General features: G+C 37.4%; 1 protein-coding gene across 1 annotated transcript in view; it reads left to right on the forward strand.

Annotated features, from left to right (window-relative positions):
- MYO3A (myosin IIIA) overlaps positions 1 to 18,372 on the forward strand; it is a 211,290-nt gene that overhangs the window by 35,528 nt on the left and 157,390 nt on the right. Inside the window, exons 5-6 of the mRNA XM_024575935.3 lie at positions 2,276 to 2,380; positions 3,207 to 3,306. Coding sequence (XP_024431703.2) covers positions 2,276 to 2,380; positions 3,207 to 3,306 — 205 coding nt within the window. The remainder of the gene's footprint in view (positions 1 to 2,275; positions 2,381 to 3,206; positions 3,307 to 18,372) is intronic.

Genomic DNA, 18,372 nt, shown 5'->3' on the forward strand with positions numbered 1-18,372 from the left:
CTATATCTGTGAAATATGTCACTAATATTTTAATAGGGATTGTGTTGAATCTGTAAATTGTTTTGGGTAGTATGGACGTTTTGATGGTGTTAATTCTTCCAGTCCATGAGCATGGTACATGCTTCCATTTGTTTATGTCTTCCTTAATTTCTTCTTCAGTGTTGTGTAGCTTTCTGAGTACACAAGTTTCTGAGTACTGAGTCTTTTACATTCTTGGTTAGGTTTATTCCTAGATACTTTATTTTTCTTGTTGCTATACCAAATGGGATTTTTTTCCTGATTTCCATTTCTGATATTTCTTTGTTGGTATACAAAAATGCCTTTGATTTCTAAATATTGACTTTGTATCCCGCTGTTTTGTCAATTCACTTATTGGGTCGAGTAGTTTTTTGGTTGAGTCTATAGGATTTTCTTGATTCAATTTCTATGACAAAAACTATAGGGTCAGAAAATGGGTTAGTGGTTGCCAGGAGGTAGGGGAGGGGTTTGACTAAAAAGAGACACGAAGGGAGATTTTTACGTGATGCATTTGTTCTATATCTTGATTGTGGTTGGTAGGGGTTACGTGATTAATAATGGGTTGGCCAAAAATTTCATTTGTTTTTTTTCCGTAAGATGGTTCTAGCAGTGCCTAGTTGTCCTTAACTTCATTTGAAACAATTTTGTTACATTTTATTGTGACAGCTGTCATATCAGCATGAATTTCTTTAAAAGACTTATCAAAGTTGGTGAATTTTTGTACAGCCATTTTAATATTTAAGATGGAAGAAAACACACAACATTTTTTGGCATATTATGCTTTATTATTTCAAGAAAGGTAAAACACAAATAAAATGAAAATATTATTTGTGCAGGGTATGGAGAAGGTGCCGTGACTGATCGAAGATGTCAAAAGTGGATTTCAGAGTTTCTTGGTGTTATTGACATTTTGGCCAAATAATTCTTTACTGTGGGGCTGTCTTATGCATTGGAAGATGTTTAGCAATACCCCTGGCCTCTTCCCACTAGAAGCCAATAGTAGAAGATAGCCGACATACTCAAAATATCCAAACCAATAAAGTTATTAGTGAGAATGAAAAATGTGTCATTTATTTTACAGAGAAAAACTGAATGGACTTTTGGCCAACCCAATATATTTGTCAAAATTTAGAATTGTACACTGAATTGGGTGAATTTTATTATATGGAACTTATACTTCAATATACCTTACTGTATATTAGAAAAAATTACGTATTCTAACCTTTAGTAGATGGGGAAAGTAACTGTTTTAAATAAAAATTGATATCAGAAAGTTGAACTGCTTAGTGTAAATTGTATAGTTGCATTTGTACTTATATTTCATTTAAAAATTTTATTTACTGTGCCTTCTTTGGGGTTCTTTATCTCCCCCCAGCACACACTGTAACACTGTAGCTGCTTAATGGGCATTAACATAATAGTCAACCACAGAAGAGGCAGCTGTGGAGAGACACACTTTGGAGAAACAGGAAAAGACATTGAGTCTCTCTGCAGTGATTTTTAGAAATTTTTTAGCTGGTCTTGAAACTTGGTCCTTTTAAATAAATACCTTGCAATTTAAAAGACTAACTTCTTTTCAGTCAATTTTGAATCATTTTGTGAACTGATCGTGCTGACACTGTTCTCTGCAGCCAGGCACATCACTGTCCTGTCTGTCCAGTCAGCAGACCCTTCTTGATATAGAAGAAAACACAGGTTTTGGACTGTTAGGGCAGTACCTATTCCTATATGAGCTGAAATAAAATTTCTTCAAATGTAGAAAATACTGGTTATAAGTGGGGTTCCATCCAATTGTTCATTTGTAAGCTCATGTTTAGATTTTAAAACTTTCCCTTATAGAAACAGCATCTTCCACAGTAGTCGGATCAGCCAGCTGGCCCGTGAAGCACATTTGCAGCATCACTAAGCAGTGTGGTATCGACTCTGCAGTCAGACTGAGTTCATGTCCTTGCTCTGTCACCACTAGGTGACCTGCAACTTACTTTCCTACTTAGTGCCTCAGTTTCCCCATCTTTAATATGGAGGTGATAATACCTATTTCAGAGAGTAGTGAGTCCTAGAGATAATATAAATGGATTAGAAATATGCCTGGCACAAAGGACGTGTTCATTCGTCTATGAAACCAAAAGGATGATGAAAATAATCACTTGAAAGAAAAAAAAGGAACAACTTTTAAATGTTTGGGGGAAACCTTTTATAGCAAGTACTTAAAATGTCATATTCATTTTAATATCAATCTTGAAATATTCTTTTGTAGCTGTGCAATGGAGGATCAGTGACCGATCTTGTGAAAGGATTTCTGAAAAAGGGTAAAAGAATGAACGAGCCCATAATTGCCTATATTTTACGTGAAGCACTAATGGTAAGGCAATTTAAATTGTTAGTGCATTAATTATGAGGCAGTTCTAGTTCAGTGAAAAATGTGGATCCTATTTTTAGAAAAACATTACTGCATTAGTATGTATTGATGCAAGAGTATCTGCAAAATCAAGAATGTTTAGCATACTCAATCTTCTTTCCATTAGAAATCTACATGCCTTGTGTCAGTAGAACCCTGGGTTCTGATCTAAGTGTATTTCTGAGATTGTGGTTATGATGAAGTAGATCGTGTGTATTTTTTACTAAGAGTGAGGCTTTTATTTGCTGGTATTTAATATAAGTGTATAGAATGTTTTCTTTTGAGAATAACACATTTTAATAAAATATTCAATAAAAACTGAGGGCATGCCCCAATTTTAGGAATTTTTATATAGTCCAAAATGGCAATGATATAATTTGATATGACTCATTCATTATTAAATATTTGAGAATGCTTGAGTGTTAATTTTCACTGTGTTTCCAGTTGGTTTTGCACAAATGCATCCATCTGAAAAATGTTTTTTTTTGTTTGACACTTTCTTTAAAAAGAAATATTTTCACCCTGGCTAGTGTGGCTTAGTTGGCGTGGCAGCATCCCATAAGCCAAAAGGTCATGGGTTTGATTCCCATTCAGGGCAGATGCCTAGGTTGCACGTTTGGTCTGTTGGGGCACGTAAGAGGCAACTGATCAATGTTTCTCACATCGATGTTTCTTTCTCTCTCCTCTCGCTTCTTTCCCTTCTCTGTAAAATCAAAAAGCATGTCCTGAGGTAAGGATAAAAAAATAGAAAAATCAAATCAAATAAAAAGAAATATCTTCTACCTTCTAGGGACTTCAGCATTTGCATAACAACAAAACTATCCATCGTGATGTAAAAGGAAATAACATCTTGTTGACTACTGAAGGTGGAGTTAAACTGGTAGATTTTGGTAAGTTTTTTTTGAAATGCATGAGTTTGGGCTGGAAAATGAGTACTGTGATATGATTTCATCACTTTCCATCTGCCTTCCTTTCCAGGCATTGAAGTAGAGAAAAAGCTGTGTCTCCTTGAGGTTAGAAAGTGCAGAAATTTTTAAAATTTGGTTTTCAATACATAATTAGTAATCAACTGCTTTTGTGTACTTGTTTTCAGTTTTCATTTCAACAAAGAAGCACTGTAATTACAGCTATTAGAAAAAAATCTCTTAACTATTAAAAAAATGGCAAATGTGGGATTCCCAGAAGAAAAAGCATCTTCTTTCAAGTCAGCTAGCCCATAACACCTCTGTAGCAGTGTGTGTGTATGTGGCTGGTTCTCTAAAATAGAGGGCACCCCCAAATGATGCCTTTTAGGCCACCCTAAGCCTAAAATGTTACAGCCTCTACTAGTAGTTGCTTTACAAATGGGCATGTTCTCAAATGGAGGATTTTGAGGTGGGAGGGGAAATTTTCGAAAGTCTCTGGGGAAATTTTTTCCCTCCTCAGAAGGAAGTACAAGAGAAAGACGGTCTTTTTCTTCCTTGGGACCCTCTGTGTCTTACTGTGATGCCTGAACTGCTACAGCCACCTTGTTCTGCCCTGAGGTGTTCCATTTCAAGTGGAAAGCCAACCCTGAGAAAGGCAGAGCTGAGGACAGGAAGAACAAGGGTCTTTGATGACATAATTGAGCCACTAAATCAACCGACTTTGGAGCTTGCCCTAGTTCTCTGCACCTTTTGTCATGTGAGATAATGAATTTTCATATTTACTAATAAGCCAATTGTAGTTTCTGCCCTTCAGCCAAGGGCACCCTAGCTGATACCTGTATTCTTCATCTGAGTAGTGATTTACCAGTTTTGACAGTGCTCTCCCACACCCCCTCTCATTTGATGACTACTAACAATACCTAATTCTGTGCGGGTGGGCACAATTGTTAGACATCTCCATGTCCTTCAGTCATTCTTCCCCTTTCCTTGCCCTGCACTCTGGCTGGGAAAGGTACCCTTCCTTGTGCTTCTGTACATTATATATTTCTCCATTTTTGTGTTTGTCACATAGAATTATAATTATCTCTTTGGTCATAGAAAAAGATACTTAGATAGATAAACTGGGGTTTGAGCAGTGGGACTATGTCTTGTTCTATTGACCCAATGTTTTGGATATTAGTAGTTCAGTGAGTGATCATTGAATGAATGAATGTTCCTTTATTTTGCATTTTGGAAACTGAAGCTAAGAGAAGTTCATTGATTAATTTTAGAAATGAATTTTTTAATACCCACATATGTAGCTCTCTAAAGATCTAGCTTAATTTAGGAATAAATTTCAGACTGTCTATAGAGAAGAATGGATAACTAGTCGACTAGCATATCTTTCAAACAAACATGCATGTGCCTTTTCTTTTTCCTCAGGTGAGCTTTTGAAAACTACCAAGCAGCTGTGAGTTTGACAGTTTATTCCTGATTAATAACAGGGACACAGCTAGTCTGTGTTGCTAGTTGAGTTCAAAGTTGTATGTTTGAACAATTTGGCTGGGTTAGGATACTAATAGGAAATTGTGCCTGAAATTAAGCGTACACACACACACACACACACACACACCCCAAAATGCTCTTTACTGTTCCATGGGTCCTGACTCTTCTCAGAAAATAATTTTAGCTCCACTCTAATAGACCCAAATGGATAACTTAATATTTAACTGGATATCTCATGAATTAACTAATTTTCTTGCTCTAAAGAGTGGTTACAGCATGTATAGCCTAGATGAAAAGTGTTAAAGAAGTATAAGTAAACGGCTTCTCAGTCATGAAAGGAAAACTCAGTAAACCAGTAGGTTTGAGAAGTGTAACTTCCTGGGATATCCTCCAAAGTAATGTAGGTTAAAAACATATGCCTAGATAATAAATAAGGTGACCTTTTATCTGATATCTCATATGGTAGTCATAAGTTGGAAAGCTGACGAAAATGAGAGCTTTGGTTTTAGATTAATTGGCTTAAAGACTTAACTTTCAGCAGCATTTAGAAGAGGGCCCCTGCCTATTAAATGTGTTCCTAGGTCTGATGCTAAAGTGCTAGTTTTTGTATGTAAGACAATGTGTATATTCCTGCTTTCCATGGTAAGAGGACATGGATTCAATTCACCTAATATGATTTGTAGGTTTTCTTACGAATTGAAGGCTGAGGACAGAGGCGCATGCATAATCAAACTTCTCAAGGGCAGAAGGACTAGATGTGGTAAACCACAGACTGCAGAGTCCAACCGAAAATCAATGTCCTCATTGTATGTTTAAATCCAATTTCCATGAAGACTATAGATGAATGTAAAGGTTTTAGAATGTATGTTATTTGAATTTCTCACCTTATAAAATAGATGGTAAGTTCATTATTGGATACTGAAGATGTGAACTGGGATAGCTACCAGTCCTGAAAATGTCCAAAATCGAGCTCCACTACCTCGTCTATCCCCAGAAATCTGCTCCCTATCAAGAGTTTCTTGTCTTAGAAAATCACCATGTCTGTTTTGTTGTTCAAGCCAGATATCTTAGGCTCATCCTGAGACTTCCCTTGTGTTCACCTTCCGCATCCACACTGAGTCAGAAAGCTCTGGCTCTATAGTATACATCTATAGCCTTAGATTCCGTCTTAGTTACTCCTCCTGAGTCCTAGCCATCATCTTTGATCTGGGCTTCTGTACGCTTTACCAACCTCCCTGCATCTAGTCTCATTCTCTTCCTCCCAGTCCATTTTCCACACTGCATCCAGAGGGACCCTTTCAGAAAGCACAAGTGTTCCTGCCATTCTCTTGCTCACTGTTCTCTTCAGCAGCTTCCACTAGCCCTTGGAAAGGACTTTCCTTATGGTCCTCTGCGCTGGCACAGAGTAAGCACTGAGTGATCGATACCTTTTTTATACTCCTGGTGCTTGTAAGGTACCCTCTCCCCTGTTGTCTAAGAGCCTGGTCAGCTTCTCTCAGTTCCTTAAATGTGCCACACTCTTCCTCAGTCAGCGGCTCTGGCACATGTAATTGAGCACTTCAGAGTACTTGAAAATTTGATTACTTCCAAGTACTTTCAGGAGTACTCCAAAATTTATTAGCATGCATTCCTCTTTTGCCTATCTAAAAATATGATCTTCACCTCAGTCTGCTTGAGGCATCGCTCTGACTAGGGTGAGATTAAGGTTTATTCTAGAAGAAATGCAAGAAAATGACTGAAGTAATATTCAGTTTTAACCTTAAAAAATAGGAATCTGTAGCAAGACTCAGGCTATCAGTTGAAAAAGTTTTGTCTAAATTGCTCTAACTTCTTTAGCATCTGGAGACAGAATTTCCAAGGACACAGCTAACTTCTTTTTGCCGGCTGAGTGCCTCCCTAACACCCCATACTTTGTGTAGCCAGCCAGTTGTCACACTTGATTGTAACCATATGTTTAATTTGACCGCCTTCCCTGCCAAGCTATATGCTTCATGGTGACAGGGCTCTCCATCTGGTCTATCACTTTGTCCCTAGAACCAAGACTGGTCCTGGCACATTGAAAGGGCTCAGTAAATACTCTTGAATAAATGAATGAGAAGTAGGATTTTCTACACAATTTTGTGACCTTGAGAAAGTCACTGAAAAACTCCAAGGACATCAATCTGCTCATCTACAAGAATTTTAAAAAGTCTCTACCTCATACAGTTGATTGCTGTGAAGAGTAAATGGGACAATACAGGTAAACTACTTAGTAAAATTACTGAAATTTTATAATTTTTTAAAAATCTGAACTATTACCCTTATTATGAAATTATAATCTCATGTAGCCACCAGCTCAGTGTTATACACAAAGTAGGTACTCAATAAATAGTAAATAAGTGTATTATTGAATAGTTGCTAAATAATGAAAATCTGAGTTCCTAAAATAGATGCTTATTTCTGTTTCCAAAAAATTAGCCCTTTGCTATAGTAAATTCAGTATTATTTTAAATAGCAAGCTTTTATTTAATTATGCTAAAACTAAGATTCAGTTTGGTAATACTAGTTAAGAAAATCTTTTGGTTTTTCTTTTTTTTGCTAACTGGGATATGCTTTCACAGAAAACCACCAGACACCTCAGAGATCAAAAAGACAAGTGAGCTTGTAAATGTTATTAATGAAATACGTTAGCAGTCACTAGTGTGTGATCAGTCAATAAATAATATGACCTCCCAGGAGGCAACCCCCTTCAGGCAAGTCAACTAATGTCTGAAAAAGCAGCCCTTGTCCAGAATAGAAAAGTGAAAGAGGGACTAAATTTGAAGGGCAGTTCTCTGTTCTCATGTCTATGGATTTCTCTCTGGGGAATTTCATTTTTGATAGGTTGGTTAACATTTCATTACAAAAGTACAGAATGTACTTCATGGGATTTATTTATACATTGTTCTTATGGCAGAGTATTGTATGGCTTTAAATCTCTTATTACCCACATGCCCAAATTTAGACCAAATCTCCAATGAGTAATATAAGTCAAAGAGAAGTTGTGATTTATTTATTAAAACTCACTTTTTAGTATCAAGTAAGGCAATTGCATCTGAACTTTAAATTTTTGAAGTTCCCTTTAGTCCTTCCTTTCTTCTCAAATAATCCAGAACAAAAGCCTTTAGGTGGGGTAGAGCAAGCATGGAAGTGCAAGGTGTAGCATGTGGCTGGATGTGAAACAGGTGAGGAATGCATCTGTATTGGGAGAGTGGTGGTAGTGATGGCTTGGACGGGTATTGAGTCCCTGAGTAGGACAAGGAGAGAGTTTGTTTAGGAGGAGTATGGTGATCCCAGTCAGGTTGTCAGAGTCTGAGCTAGGTAACAAAGGCATCTGCAGAGTAGTCAAGATGGTGACAAGAGATTGGTTATATAAAGGAGGCTTAATACAATCAGGAAAAATAATAAGGACAATGGGAGCCAGGTTTCTTACTGTTGGAGAAAAGAATGACAAATGGAAAGGGAAAAAAACTGAACTCAATAGTGTTGGATTAGAATCAGAGAGGTCAATGTGAACTCGAGGTTTTCAACATGTATAGCTGGATATATTGTCAAAATAAATACAGCACATGTAAGGGTGTGTGTGTACGTACATGCTACCTAGATGTTTCCACTAAGAAGGCTCACAGGCATTGCTGCCTCAAAGGCAAGCACATCAAGCACCTAACTCGGTTTTAAAATATAATTCCTAACTAAAAAGAAGCAAGGATTATTGGAAAAAGGCTGATTTTCAGGGCTATACAAGATGAACCTGGACCTTAATGTGCCAAAAAAGTAAGGAAATGCTCAAAGAACAACAGAGACATGTCAAAAGGACACAGAAGCCAAATTGAAGCTATTCTCATTGATAAAATCTGGGAGCTTCAAAATGATGATAGTAATGATGGTAACAGTGGAAACCCACTGAATAAATAGAAATCATTAATCTATATTTTCATAGTTACATACATGAATAAATGAATGAAAAGAAGCAAAACCTGAGATCTTAAAAATGTCAAGGTCATAAAATTCAAGGAAAGATTAAGGAACTGCTCCATATTGAAGGAGACCAAAGAGACATGATAACTAAGTTCAACACAAGATCCTGCTTTGGGTCCTTTTGTTGTAAGAACATATTTATGACACTTGAAGAAATTTGAATGATGTCTGTAGGTTAGATGGTAGAAATATATCTGTTAAAATATCTTGACTTAATGAGTTGTGTTATGGGTGTTTAAGGAAATGCCCGTGTTTGTAGCAATTACACACTAAAGTATTTGGAGGGAAGGGACATCATGTAACCCACTTACTCTCAAATGGTTTAGATAAAAATTATTTGTACTCTTCTTACCAACTTTTCTCTAAGGTTGAACTTAATGTCAAAATTTTTTTAAGTCATGGAGTAGAGTTGGAGAATTAACAAAGAAGTCTAAAGATGTTTGTGTATATATACATGTCTAAAGATTATATATATATATATATGGTAGTTGAATAAATCTTGAAAATTTGAAAGCTAGTGCTTTATAGAAATAATATGTTGAGATCAAACCTCATCCACAACTACAGTATCTTCCAGGCAATTACAGCTGACCTGGCCAGAACAAAATTCCAGATTACTGGTGGAGGCCCTGATCCAGTCAAGGGCTGGCATCTCATCCAAACAGCGAAGTTGGAAGAAGGTGACCAAGTAGGTGGAAGCTGAGTCCTCTAACACCCAACTTGGATTCTCGGCTGATCTTCTGGCAAAAAAAAACTGAACAATCAATGGAATCTTAGCTGATACGAAGTTTTGAGCCAAAGAGTACAGAAGATGCTTCACAAGGTTGCATACAAAGTGGCAGGGGTTGTGACTCCTAGTCAGCCAGTTGGAGGGGAGAACCCACCGATGAATGAGCCACCAATAATCAAAGCCCAAGTACTACAAGAGAGCCTGTATGAACTGAATAAAGGGCATCCCTAGAGCATCCAGATCAGGAGATCAAAGAGATTGCACCACTGAGTCCCACCAAACTCCTACTACAGAAGGCCACCCCACAAAGAAAGGCAGTCAAAACTGAGCATTCTAAGATGCAGAAACAAAAAGAAAGAGTCACCTAAAATGGGGAGACAAAGAAATAACCTCCAATCAAAAGGAAAGGAGAAATCCTCAGAAAAAGAGCTAAATAAGATTGAGACAAGGGACTTATCAGACATAGAATTCAAAATAATAGTTATAAGGATGCTCAAGGGACTCAATGAGAGCTACAAGGAACTTTATGGAGCTACAAGGAACTTAGTGGGAACTACAGCAGCATGAAAAAGGACATAGAAACTCTGAATAAGTGCCAGGAAGAAATGAAGAATACAATATCCAAAATGAAGTATACACTAGAAGGAAACAAAAGCAGGCTAGATGAAGCAGAGGACCAAATCAGCAAGTGGAATAGAAAATAATACCAAGTCAGAGCAACAAAATGAAAAAAAGATTCAAAAAGAATGAGAATATTTTAAGGGAGCTTCAGGACAACATGAAACATTATAACATTTGCATCATAGGAATATCAGAAGGAGAACAAAAGGAGCAAGGGATAAAAAGACTGTTTGAAAAAATAATGACAGAAAACCTCCCTAACTTGATAAGGGAAAAATTCATACAAGTTCAGGAAGCACAGAGGGTCCTCATAAAAATGAACCCAAAGAGGTCCACACAAGACACATCATAATTAAAATGGCAAAACTTAAAGACAAAGAAAGAATCTTAAAGACAGGAAGGGAGAAACAGCTAGCTTCATACAAGGGAGCTCTGATAAGGCTATCAGCCAATTTCTCAACAGAAACCCTACAAGTCAGAAGGGAATGGCAAGAAATATTCCAAGTAATGAAAAGCAAGGACTTACAACCAAGACTACTCTATCCAGGAAGGCTCTCAATTAAAATGGAAGTTGAAATAAAGAGCATCCCAGACAAAAGAAGGCTAAAAGAATACATCTCCACCAGGCCAGCACTGAAAGAGAACCTAAAGAGACTGGTATAAGAAAAAGAGAGAGAAAGAGAGGGAAACACAGGTATGGAATAAATGGCAATGAATAAGAACCTGTCAATAATAATATTAAATGTAAATGGATTAAATGCTCCAATCAAAAGACATAGGGTAGTTGAATGGATAAAAAATCATGACCCATATATATGCTGTCTACAAGAGACCTACCTCAGAACAAAAGATCTACACAGACTAAAAAGGGATGGAAAAAAATATTCTAAGAAAACAGACAAGGAAAAAAAGCAAGGGTAGCAATACTTATGTCAGACAAAATAGACTTCAAAACATGAGCCATAAAAAAGAGACAAAGAAAATCACTACATAATACTTAAGGGGGTAGTCCATCAATAGGACATAATCCTAGTGAACATATATGCACCCAACATAATAGCACCTAAATATATAAGAAAAATCTTGGAGGACTTCAAGAAAGACTGATAGCAAGACAGTCATCATAGGGGATTTTAACACCCCACTGTCAACAATGGATAGATCTTCCAAACAAAGAATCAACAAGGGTATTGTGGCATTGAATGACACTCTATATCAAATGGACTTACTTGACATATACAAAACCTTTCACCCAAAAGAAGCAAAGTCCACATTCTTTTCAAATGCACATGGAACATTTTCAAAGATAGACCACATGGTAGGACACAAAAAAAAAACTCAAAAAGTTCAAGAAAATTGAAATCATTTCAAGCATGTGCTCAGATCACAATGACTTGAAACTAAAAACCAACCTTAAGGAAAAAACTCAAAAATATTCATATACATGGAGACTAAATAACATGTTATTAAATAACAAATGGGTTAACAATGAAATCAGAGAAGAAATCTAAAGTATCAGGAAACAAATAAGTATGAACACACAACATCCCAAAACATATGGCTCATGGTGAAGGCAGTTCTGAGAAGAAAGTTGATAGCAATATAGGCCTACCTGAAGATGATAGAAAAATCTCAAATAAACAACCTAACTCCTCATGTACAAGGACTAGAGAAACAACAAAAGAGCAGATAATGGGGGAGGGGGGCAAAGGGGGAAGTGTTTATAGGAACATCTATGAAGGACACATGGACAAAACCAAAGGGGGGTAGGATCAAGGGTGGGAAGTGGGGATGGCTGGGGTGGGAGGGAGTGGTAAGGGGAAGATGGAGACAATTGTACTTGAACAATAATGAAAAAAGAGTTCAAAAATAAAATAAATAACTTTAAAATGGAAAAAAAAAAAACAAACAAAGCCAAAAGCAAGTAGAGGGTAGGAAATAATAAAAATCAGAACAGAATTAAATGACAGAGACTAAAAAAAAAATAAAATTCAAAGGATCAATAAATCCAGGAGGTGATTCTATGAAAAGATAAACAAAATTGACAAACCTTCAACCAGACTCATCCAGAAGACAAGAGAGAGGACCCAAATAAATAAATAAAATCAGAAACGAGAGAGGGAAAGTCACAACTGACACCACAGAAAAACAAAGGGTTGTAAGAAATTACTATGAACAACTATATATCAAGAAATTGGACAACTTGGGCAAAATGGACAAATATCTAGAAATCTACCATCTTCCAAAACTGAATCAAAAAGCAGCAGAAAGCCTGAATAGACCATTAACAACTAGTGAAATTGAAGCAGCAATAAAAAAAACTCCTGGCACACCAAAACCCTGCACCAGATGGCTTCCCAGGTGAATTTTACCAAACATTTAAAGAAGAACTCCTATCCACTCTATTCCAGAAAATTCAAGAAGAGATAGAACTCTCAAACTTTTTTATGAGGCCATTATCATCCTAATTCCAAAACCAGATAAAGACACAACAAAGAAAGAAAACTACAGGCCACTATTTCTCATAAACAAGGATGCTAAACTCCTCAACAAAATATTGGCTATATAGATTCAGCAATACATTAAAAAGATCATGTGCCATGATCAACTGGGATTCACCCCAGAGATCCAAGGATGGTACAATATTGGCACATCAATAAACATAATACACTGCATAAACAAAATGAAGGACAAAAATCATGTGATCATATCAATAGATGCTGAAAAAACATTTGATAACATCCAGCACCCATTTATGATAAAAACTCAGCAAAGTGAGAATAGAAGGAGCATACCTCAACATGATAAAGGAACATGATACCAGAAGCCTACAGCCAACATTATACTCAATGGGCACAAACTAAAAGCTTTCCCCTCAAGATTAGGAACAAGACAAGGGTGTCTGCTTCCACCACTCTTATTCAACATAGTATTGGAAATTCTAGCCACAGCAATCAGACAAAAAAAAAGAAATAAAAGGCATCCAAATTGGAAAGGAGGAAATAAAACTGTCATTATTCACAGATGACATGATAGTGTACCTTGACAGTGTACATAGAAAACACTGTAGTCTCCACCAAAAACTACTTGACCTAATAAGTGAATATGGCAAAACAGAAGGATACAAATTCAATATTCAGAAATTTATGGCATTTTTGGATACCAGCAATGAAATATCAGAAAAGAAACTAGGGAAAAAATCCTATTTACTATAGGAACAAGTACCTAGGAATAAATTTAACCAAGGAGGTAAAAGACCTGTACTCAGAAATCTGTAAATGCTGAAGAAAGAAATTAAGGAAGATACAAGTAAATGGAAGCATACACTGTGTATATGGATTAAAAGAATTAACATTATTAAAATGTCCATACTACCCAAAGCAATCTATAGATTCAATGCAATTCCTATTAAAATACCAATGGCATATTTCACGATTCAGAACAAATACTCCAAAAATTTATATGGAACCACAGAAGACCCTGAATAGCCTCAGCAATCCTGAGAAAGAACAAAGTAGGAGGGATCACAATACCTGATATCAAACTATACTAGAAGTCCATGGTAATCAAAACAGTCTGGTACTGGCATAAGAACAGACACATTGATACAAATCCATATTCTATGGTCAATTAATATTTGACAAAGGGGACATGAGCATATAATGGAGTAAAAATAGCCTCTTCAATAAATGGTATTGGGAGAACTGGACTGGTACATGCAAAAAAAAAAAAAAAAAAGAAACAAGACCACCAATTTACATGATACACCAGAATAAACTCAAAATGGATAATAAAAGACTTAAATATAAGTCATAACACCATAAAAGTCATAGAGAAGAATGTAAGCAGTAATACTTCAGATATCCACGTAGCAATATTTTTGCTGCTATCTCTCCTAGGGCAAAGTAAATAAAAGAAAAATAAACAAATGGGAGTACATCAAGTTAAAAAGCTTCTGCATGGCTAAAGAAAACATCAGCAAAGTGAAAAGGGAACCAACTGTATGGGAGAACATATTTGTCAATGATACATTGGACAAGGGTTTGATCTCCAAAATATATAAAGAACTCATATGACTCAACACCAGGAAGACAAACCATTTAATTAAAAAATGGGCAAAGGAGGACATGCAGATGGTCTATAGACATATGAAAAGATACTCAACTAACCATCAGAAAGATGCTAACTAAAACCACAATGAGATATCACACCAGTCACAATGGCCATCATTAATAAATCTACAAACAACAAGTGCTGGTGAGGATGTGGAGAAAAGGAAACCCTAGTACATTGCTGGTGGGAATGCAGACTGGTGCAACCACTGTGGAAAGCAATATAGAAGTTCCTCAATAAAACTAAAAATGGAACTGCCTTTTGACCCAGTGATTCCATTGCTGGGAATATAGAATCCAGAATCAGCAATTCAAAAGAACTCATGCACCCTTATGTTCATAGCAGCACAATTTACAATAGCCAAGTGCTGGAAGCAGCCTAAGTGCCCATCAGTAGATGAGTAGATCAAAACACGGTGGTACATTTACACGATAGAATGCTACACAGCAGAAAGAAAGAAGGAACTCCTACCCTTCGTGACAGCATGGATGGAACTGGAGAGCATTATGCTAAGTGAAATAAGACAGGCAGTGAAAGACAAATACCATGTGATCTCATCTATAAGTGTAACCTAATCAACAAAACAAACAAGCTAGCAAAGTAGAACCAGAGATATGGAAATAAAGAGCAACTGACAGTGACCAGAGAGGAGCAGGGAGGGGTATAGCAGGGGGAAGAAGGGGAAAGGTCAAGTAAAGGACCATGTATAAAGGACCCAAGGACAAAGACAACAGTAGGGAGGATTGAATGTGGGAGGTGGGTGGTAGGCAGGGCAGGGAAGAGTAATGGGGGGAAATGGGGACAACTGTAATTGAACAATAATAAAAAAAATTAGTGATGATAGTATAGAATGAGGAGAATTATATGTACTGAACTCTCTATAACTGAGGTTCAGTACTATACACACAAACACAAAGTCAGGCGCAGACAGCTCTAGTTGCATAGTGCATGTGTTCAAAGCCAAGGAGAGTGCAGCAAGTAGTGATCTTGATGTCTTTAGAGAAAGCATTGCACCATTTCGGTTATATGAGCTGAGTAAAGAATTGACTAAAGAAAGGGAAAGATTTGGCGCCAGGTGGACTGGAGAGAAGACACATTTTTAAGGGAAATCACATTAGTATTGATAGAACTGGTGGTTGCATAGAATCAATTACCTTGTGTCATCTCATCAACTCACTAAATGTTAAAGCTAGAATAACCTTGACTTTCATTTGCTGTATTAAGTACAGGAATGTCAGAAGATTTTTGATATTTCTCATTTGCAAACATGGAAATATGAATTTCCTATTGAGAAAGTATAAAACTTTTATGAAACTCACCAAGTAGTTTGTAACCCAAGAGTAATGAAGAATCATTGATTTATTCCAATCTCCTAAATCAGCAGTGAGAAAACAAAAGAATGGGCCCACTGTGAGATAGACCTGAACTAAAACTCCAGTGCTCACCTCACCTCTGTTAAGTGCCTACTCTGGTGGAACACAGTTACCCGTGGGGTCTCCTGGAATTAGTGTCTATTCAGAGTTAGTGTCCAGTAATCCCAGAAAAGTCTGATTAGTTCCTTGTCCCCAGTGCACCCTACAAAAAAGCCATTGCTCCCTTTTGAAAGGTTGGAGAAAGAGCAACAGTATACATTTTTGGCAGTGTGCTGGGGTTCTCCCCTTCAATTAAGTGTTTCTGGTCCATAAAATACCTGAAGTCTTGGAATTGATTGAGGAGCCATGAATGTCTGTTTTTATGATTCAAGTTAGGCTTTTTTCACTTGACCTAGAAGTATTTTGCTTATACAGATCAAGTAAGAATTTAGTAGGCTTCCCATCTACAACTTTTAGGAACACCGAGATCAAGCAGGCAACACTATCGGTCTCTGCAAGTCAGACTCATACTGCTTTGACTCTGCTCCCCATTATGGTAACCATGTCCACTTTGCTTTTGGTAAATGAGGGTCACCACTTGGCCCTGCCACCCTGTGACCCAATTATTCCCATTGCATTTAGCTGTCCCAGCTTAGTGGCAACAGTTCCCATTGTAAGCTCTAGCCTACAGAGAAGAGCGATACAGAGCTCTTCAGGGATGCTGGGGCTCCCCTCAAAAACTTTTTTCTTGCAGTTCTTTTGAAACATGTAGCCTGTGGCCCCTCCCATGTTGGGTGAATAGGTCTTAAATGATAAATCCACTCTAATATTCCAATGTTCTTAAGCTTTTGAATCCCTTCCTCTAGAGTAAACTAATATAGTTCTGGTATTACAAGTTCATGTCCTGGGAACCACTATTTGGTCCATGTGTGAGCCAACCAAACAAACAAAGTTTTCACCTCATCTTTAGGGTCATGTTGGGACTTAAGTCTAATTATAGGTTTGGAAGCAGAGAGAGGTGGTTAGGGTGGGGCCTGAAAAGAGTAAGTAGTATCTAGTAAGGCAACTGTTTGTACATCAGAGGAGGCCATTACAGTGTCCTCAGGCAATACAAGGTTAATCTTCTTCCATGGGGTTAGAGGGCTCAATTGTACCAGCAAAGAAGACTCATCATAGTTTAGGAGTTCATAGTCCCCAGCTTCAACAGATCCACATTCCAATTTTTAGAATCCCTTTCCTTTTCAATAATACCCTCACTTTAACAGTAGACACCATGGGAAGTTGGCAAATTAATTTAGAATCTTGCAAGATGAGATTCTGGGCTTGGTTTTCAGCAATGTCAGCTCTTCAGCTACATGAGAGAAGGGTCTCTTTAAGTGCAGACATAGAAGCTCTTGGGTCATTTATGCAGCACTTGAGCTGGGAATGTGAAGCCCCGAGTTCATCATTTTCTGTCCTTACTCTGTCCAGTGACATTAGAAGCAACCAGGCAATCTCAATATACTCAATAGTTTGACAAAAATGTTTAAAGAGATCATATAGATGGTCACCCTGAACTGGACCTCTTATAAGTGCTTGATTATAAGTATCCAGTGATGATACTTGCATATCTCTATTGCCACATCATGCCCATGGAATATCAGTGCTCTTTACTACTGGAAATAGAGCTAATAGTGTCATTTAGTCTAATGAGATTGGAAAGCAAATTCCGGAAGCACCAGAACCAATTCAAAAAACTCATTTTTAAGATTCTGTTCCTCTAGAACCACTCTCAGTACCAAAAATCTGTATTAGGTTTCTCCAGAGATACAGAGTACAGAGAGAGAGAGGGGGGGAGAGAGAGAGAGAATGAGTGAAAGATTGATAGATTGATTCCTGTAACTCTGGAGGCTTGGCAACCTCCAAAATCTGATGGTAGGCTGGCAGCTGAGGACCCAGAGAAGAGGTGCCATGAGTCCAAAGGCTGGCCGCTGGAAGAACTTGCCCAGTGGGGGTCAGTCTTTGTTCTGTTAAGGCCTTTCACTCATTGAATGAGGTTCACTAGCATTATGCAGAATAATCTGCTTCACTCAAAATCTACTGATTTAAATGTTAACCTTATTCAAAAACATCTTCACAGAAACATCCAGAATAATATTTTGCCAAATATCTGGACCCCATGGCTTAGCCAACTTGACTCATAAGATTAATCATTGCACTGTCTTAACCTCATTACCACAATGAGGATATTGGGTAGTGTAATACATTTTATGGCCCCTCTTCTTGAAGAAATTCTACATCTTTATAATTTCAGTTCTTATTCCTGCAGTATTTTGTTTACAACAAAACAAACAAAAATTCCCATGGTCTTCCCTTTGGCCTCTGGAGATGTCAAGAGCTTTCCCGTATGGTTATAGACAATCAAGTCCCTGGAATTTTCTGGTCTGCTTGAACCATGTTGGAAACCACACACGTGATGTTTGTTCTGACTTGCTAAGACCCTAAGAGACCTTTTGACTGCAGGTGTGAAACCTGCACAGTTTTTTCCCTAGAAGCGGGACTAATGCGATAGGGAACAGATTTGCTGTACAGCCTTCCAACAGCCCAGGAAGCCGTACTGAAGGGGCCTAAAATAGCACGAAAATCCCCCAGCAGTGTAGTCAACCGAAGGGCTAAAGAATCATTCACATAAACCTGCTTCACATTCCTGTGCCTTTGACTTTCAGTGGATTATTGTCCTCTCTTCTACTGTTTTCTGTTCAGTCCTGATCTCTT

The sequence above is a fragment of the Desmodus rotundus genome, chromosome 4 (assembly GCF_022682495.2).
Source record: "Desmodus rotundus isolate HL8 chromosome 4, HLdesRot8A.1, whole genome shotgun sequence".
NCBI classification, from domain to species: Eukaryota; Metazoa; Chordata; class Mammalia; order Chiroptera; family Phyllostomidae; genus Desmodus; species Desmodus rotundus.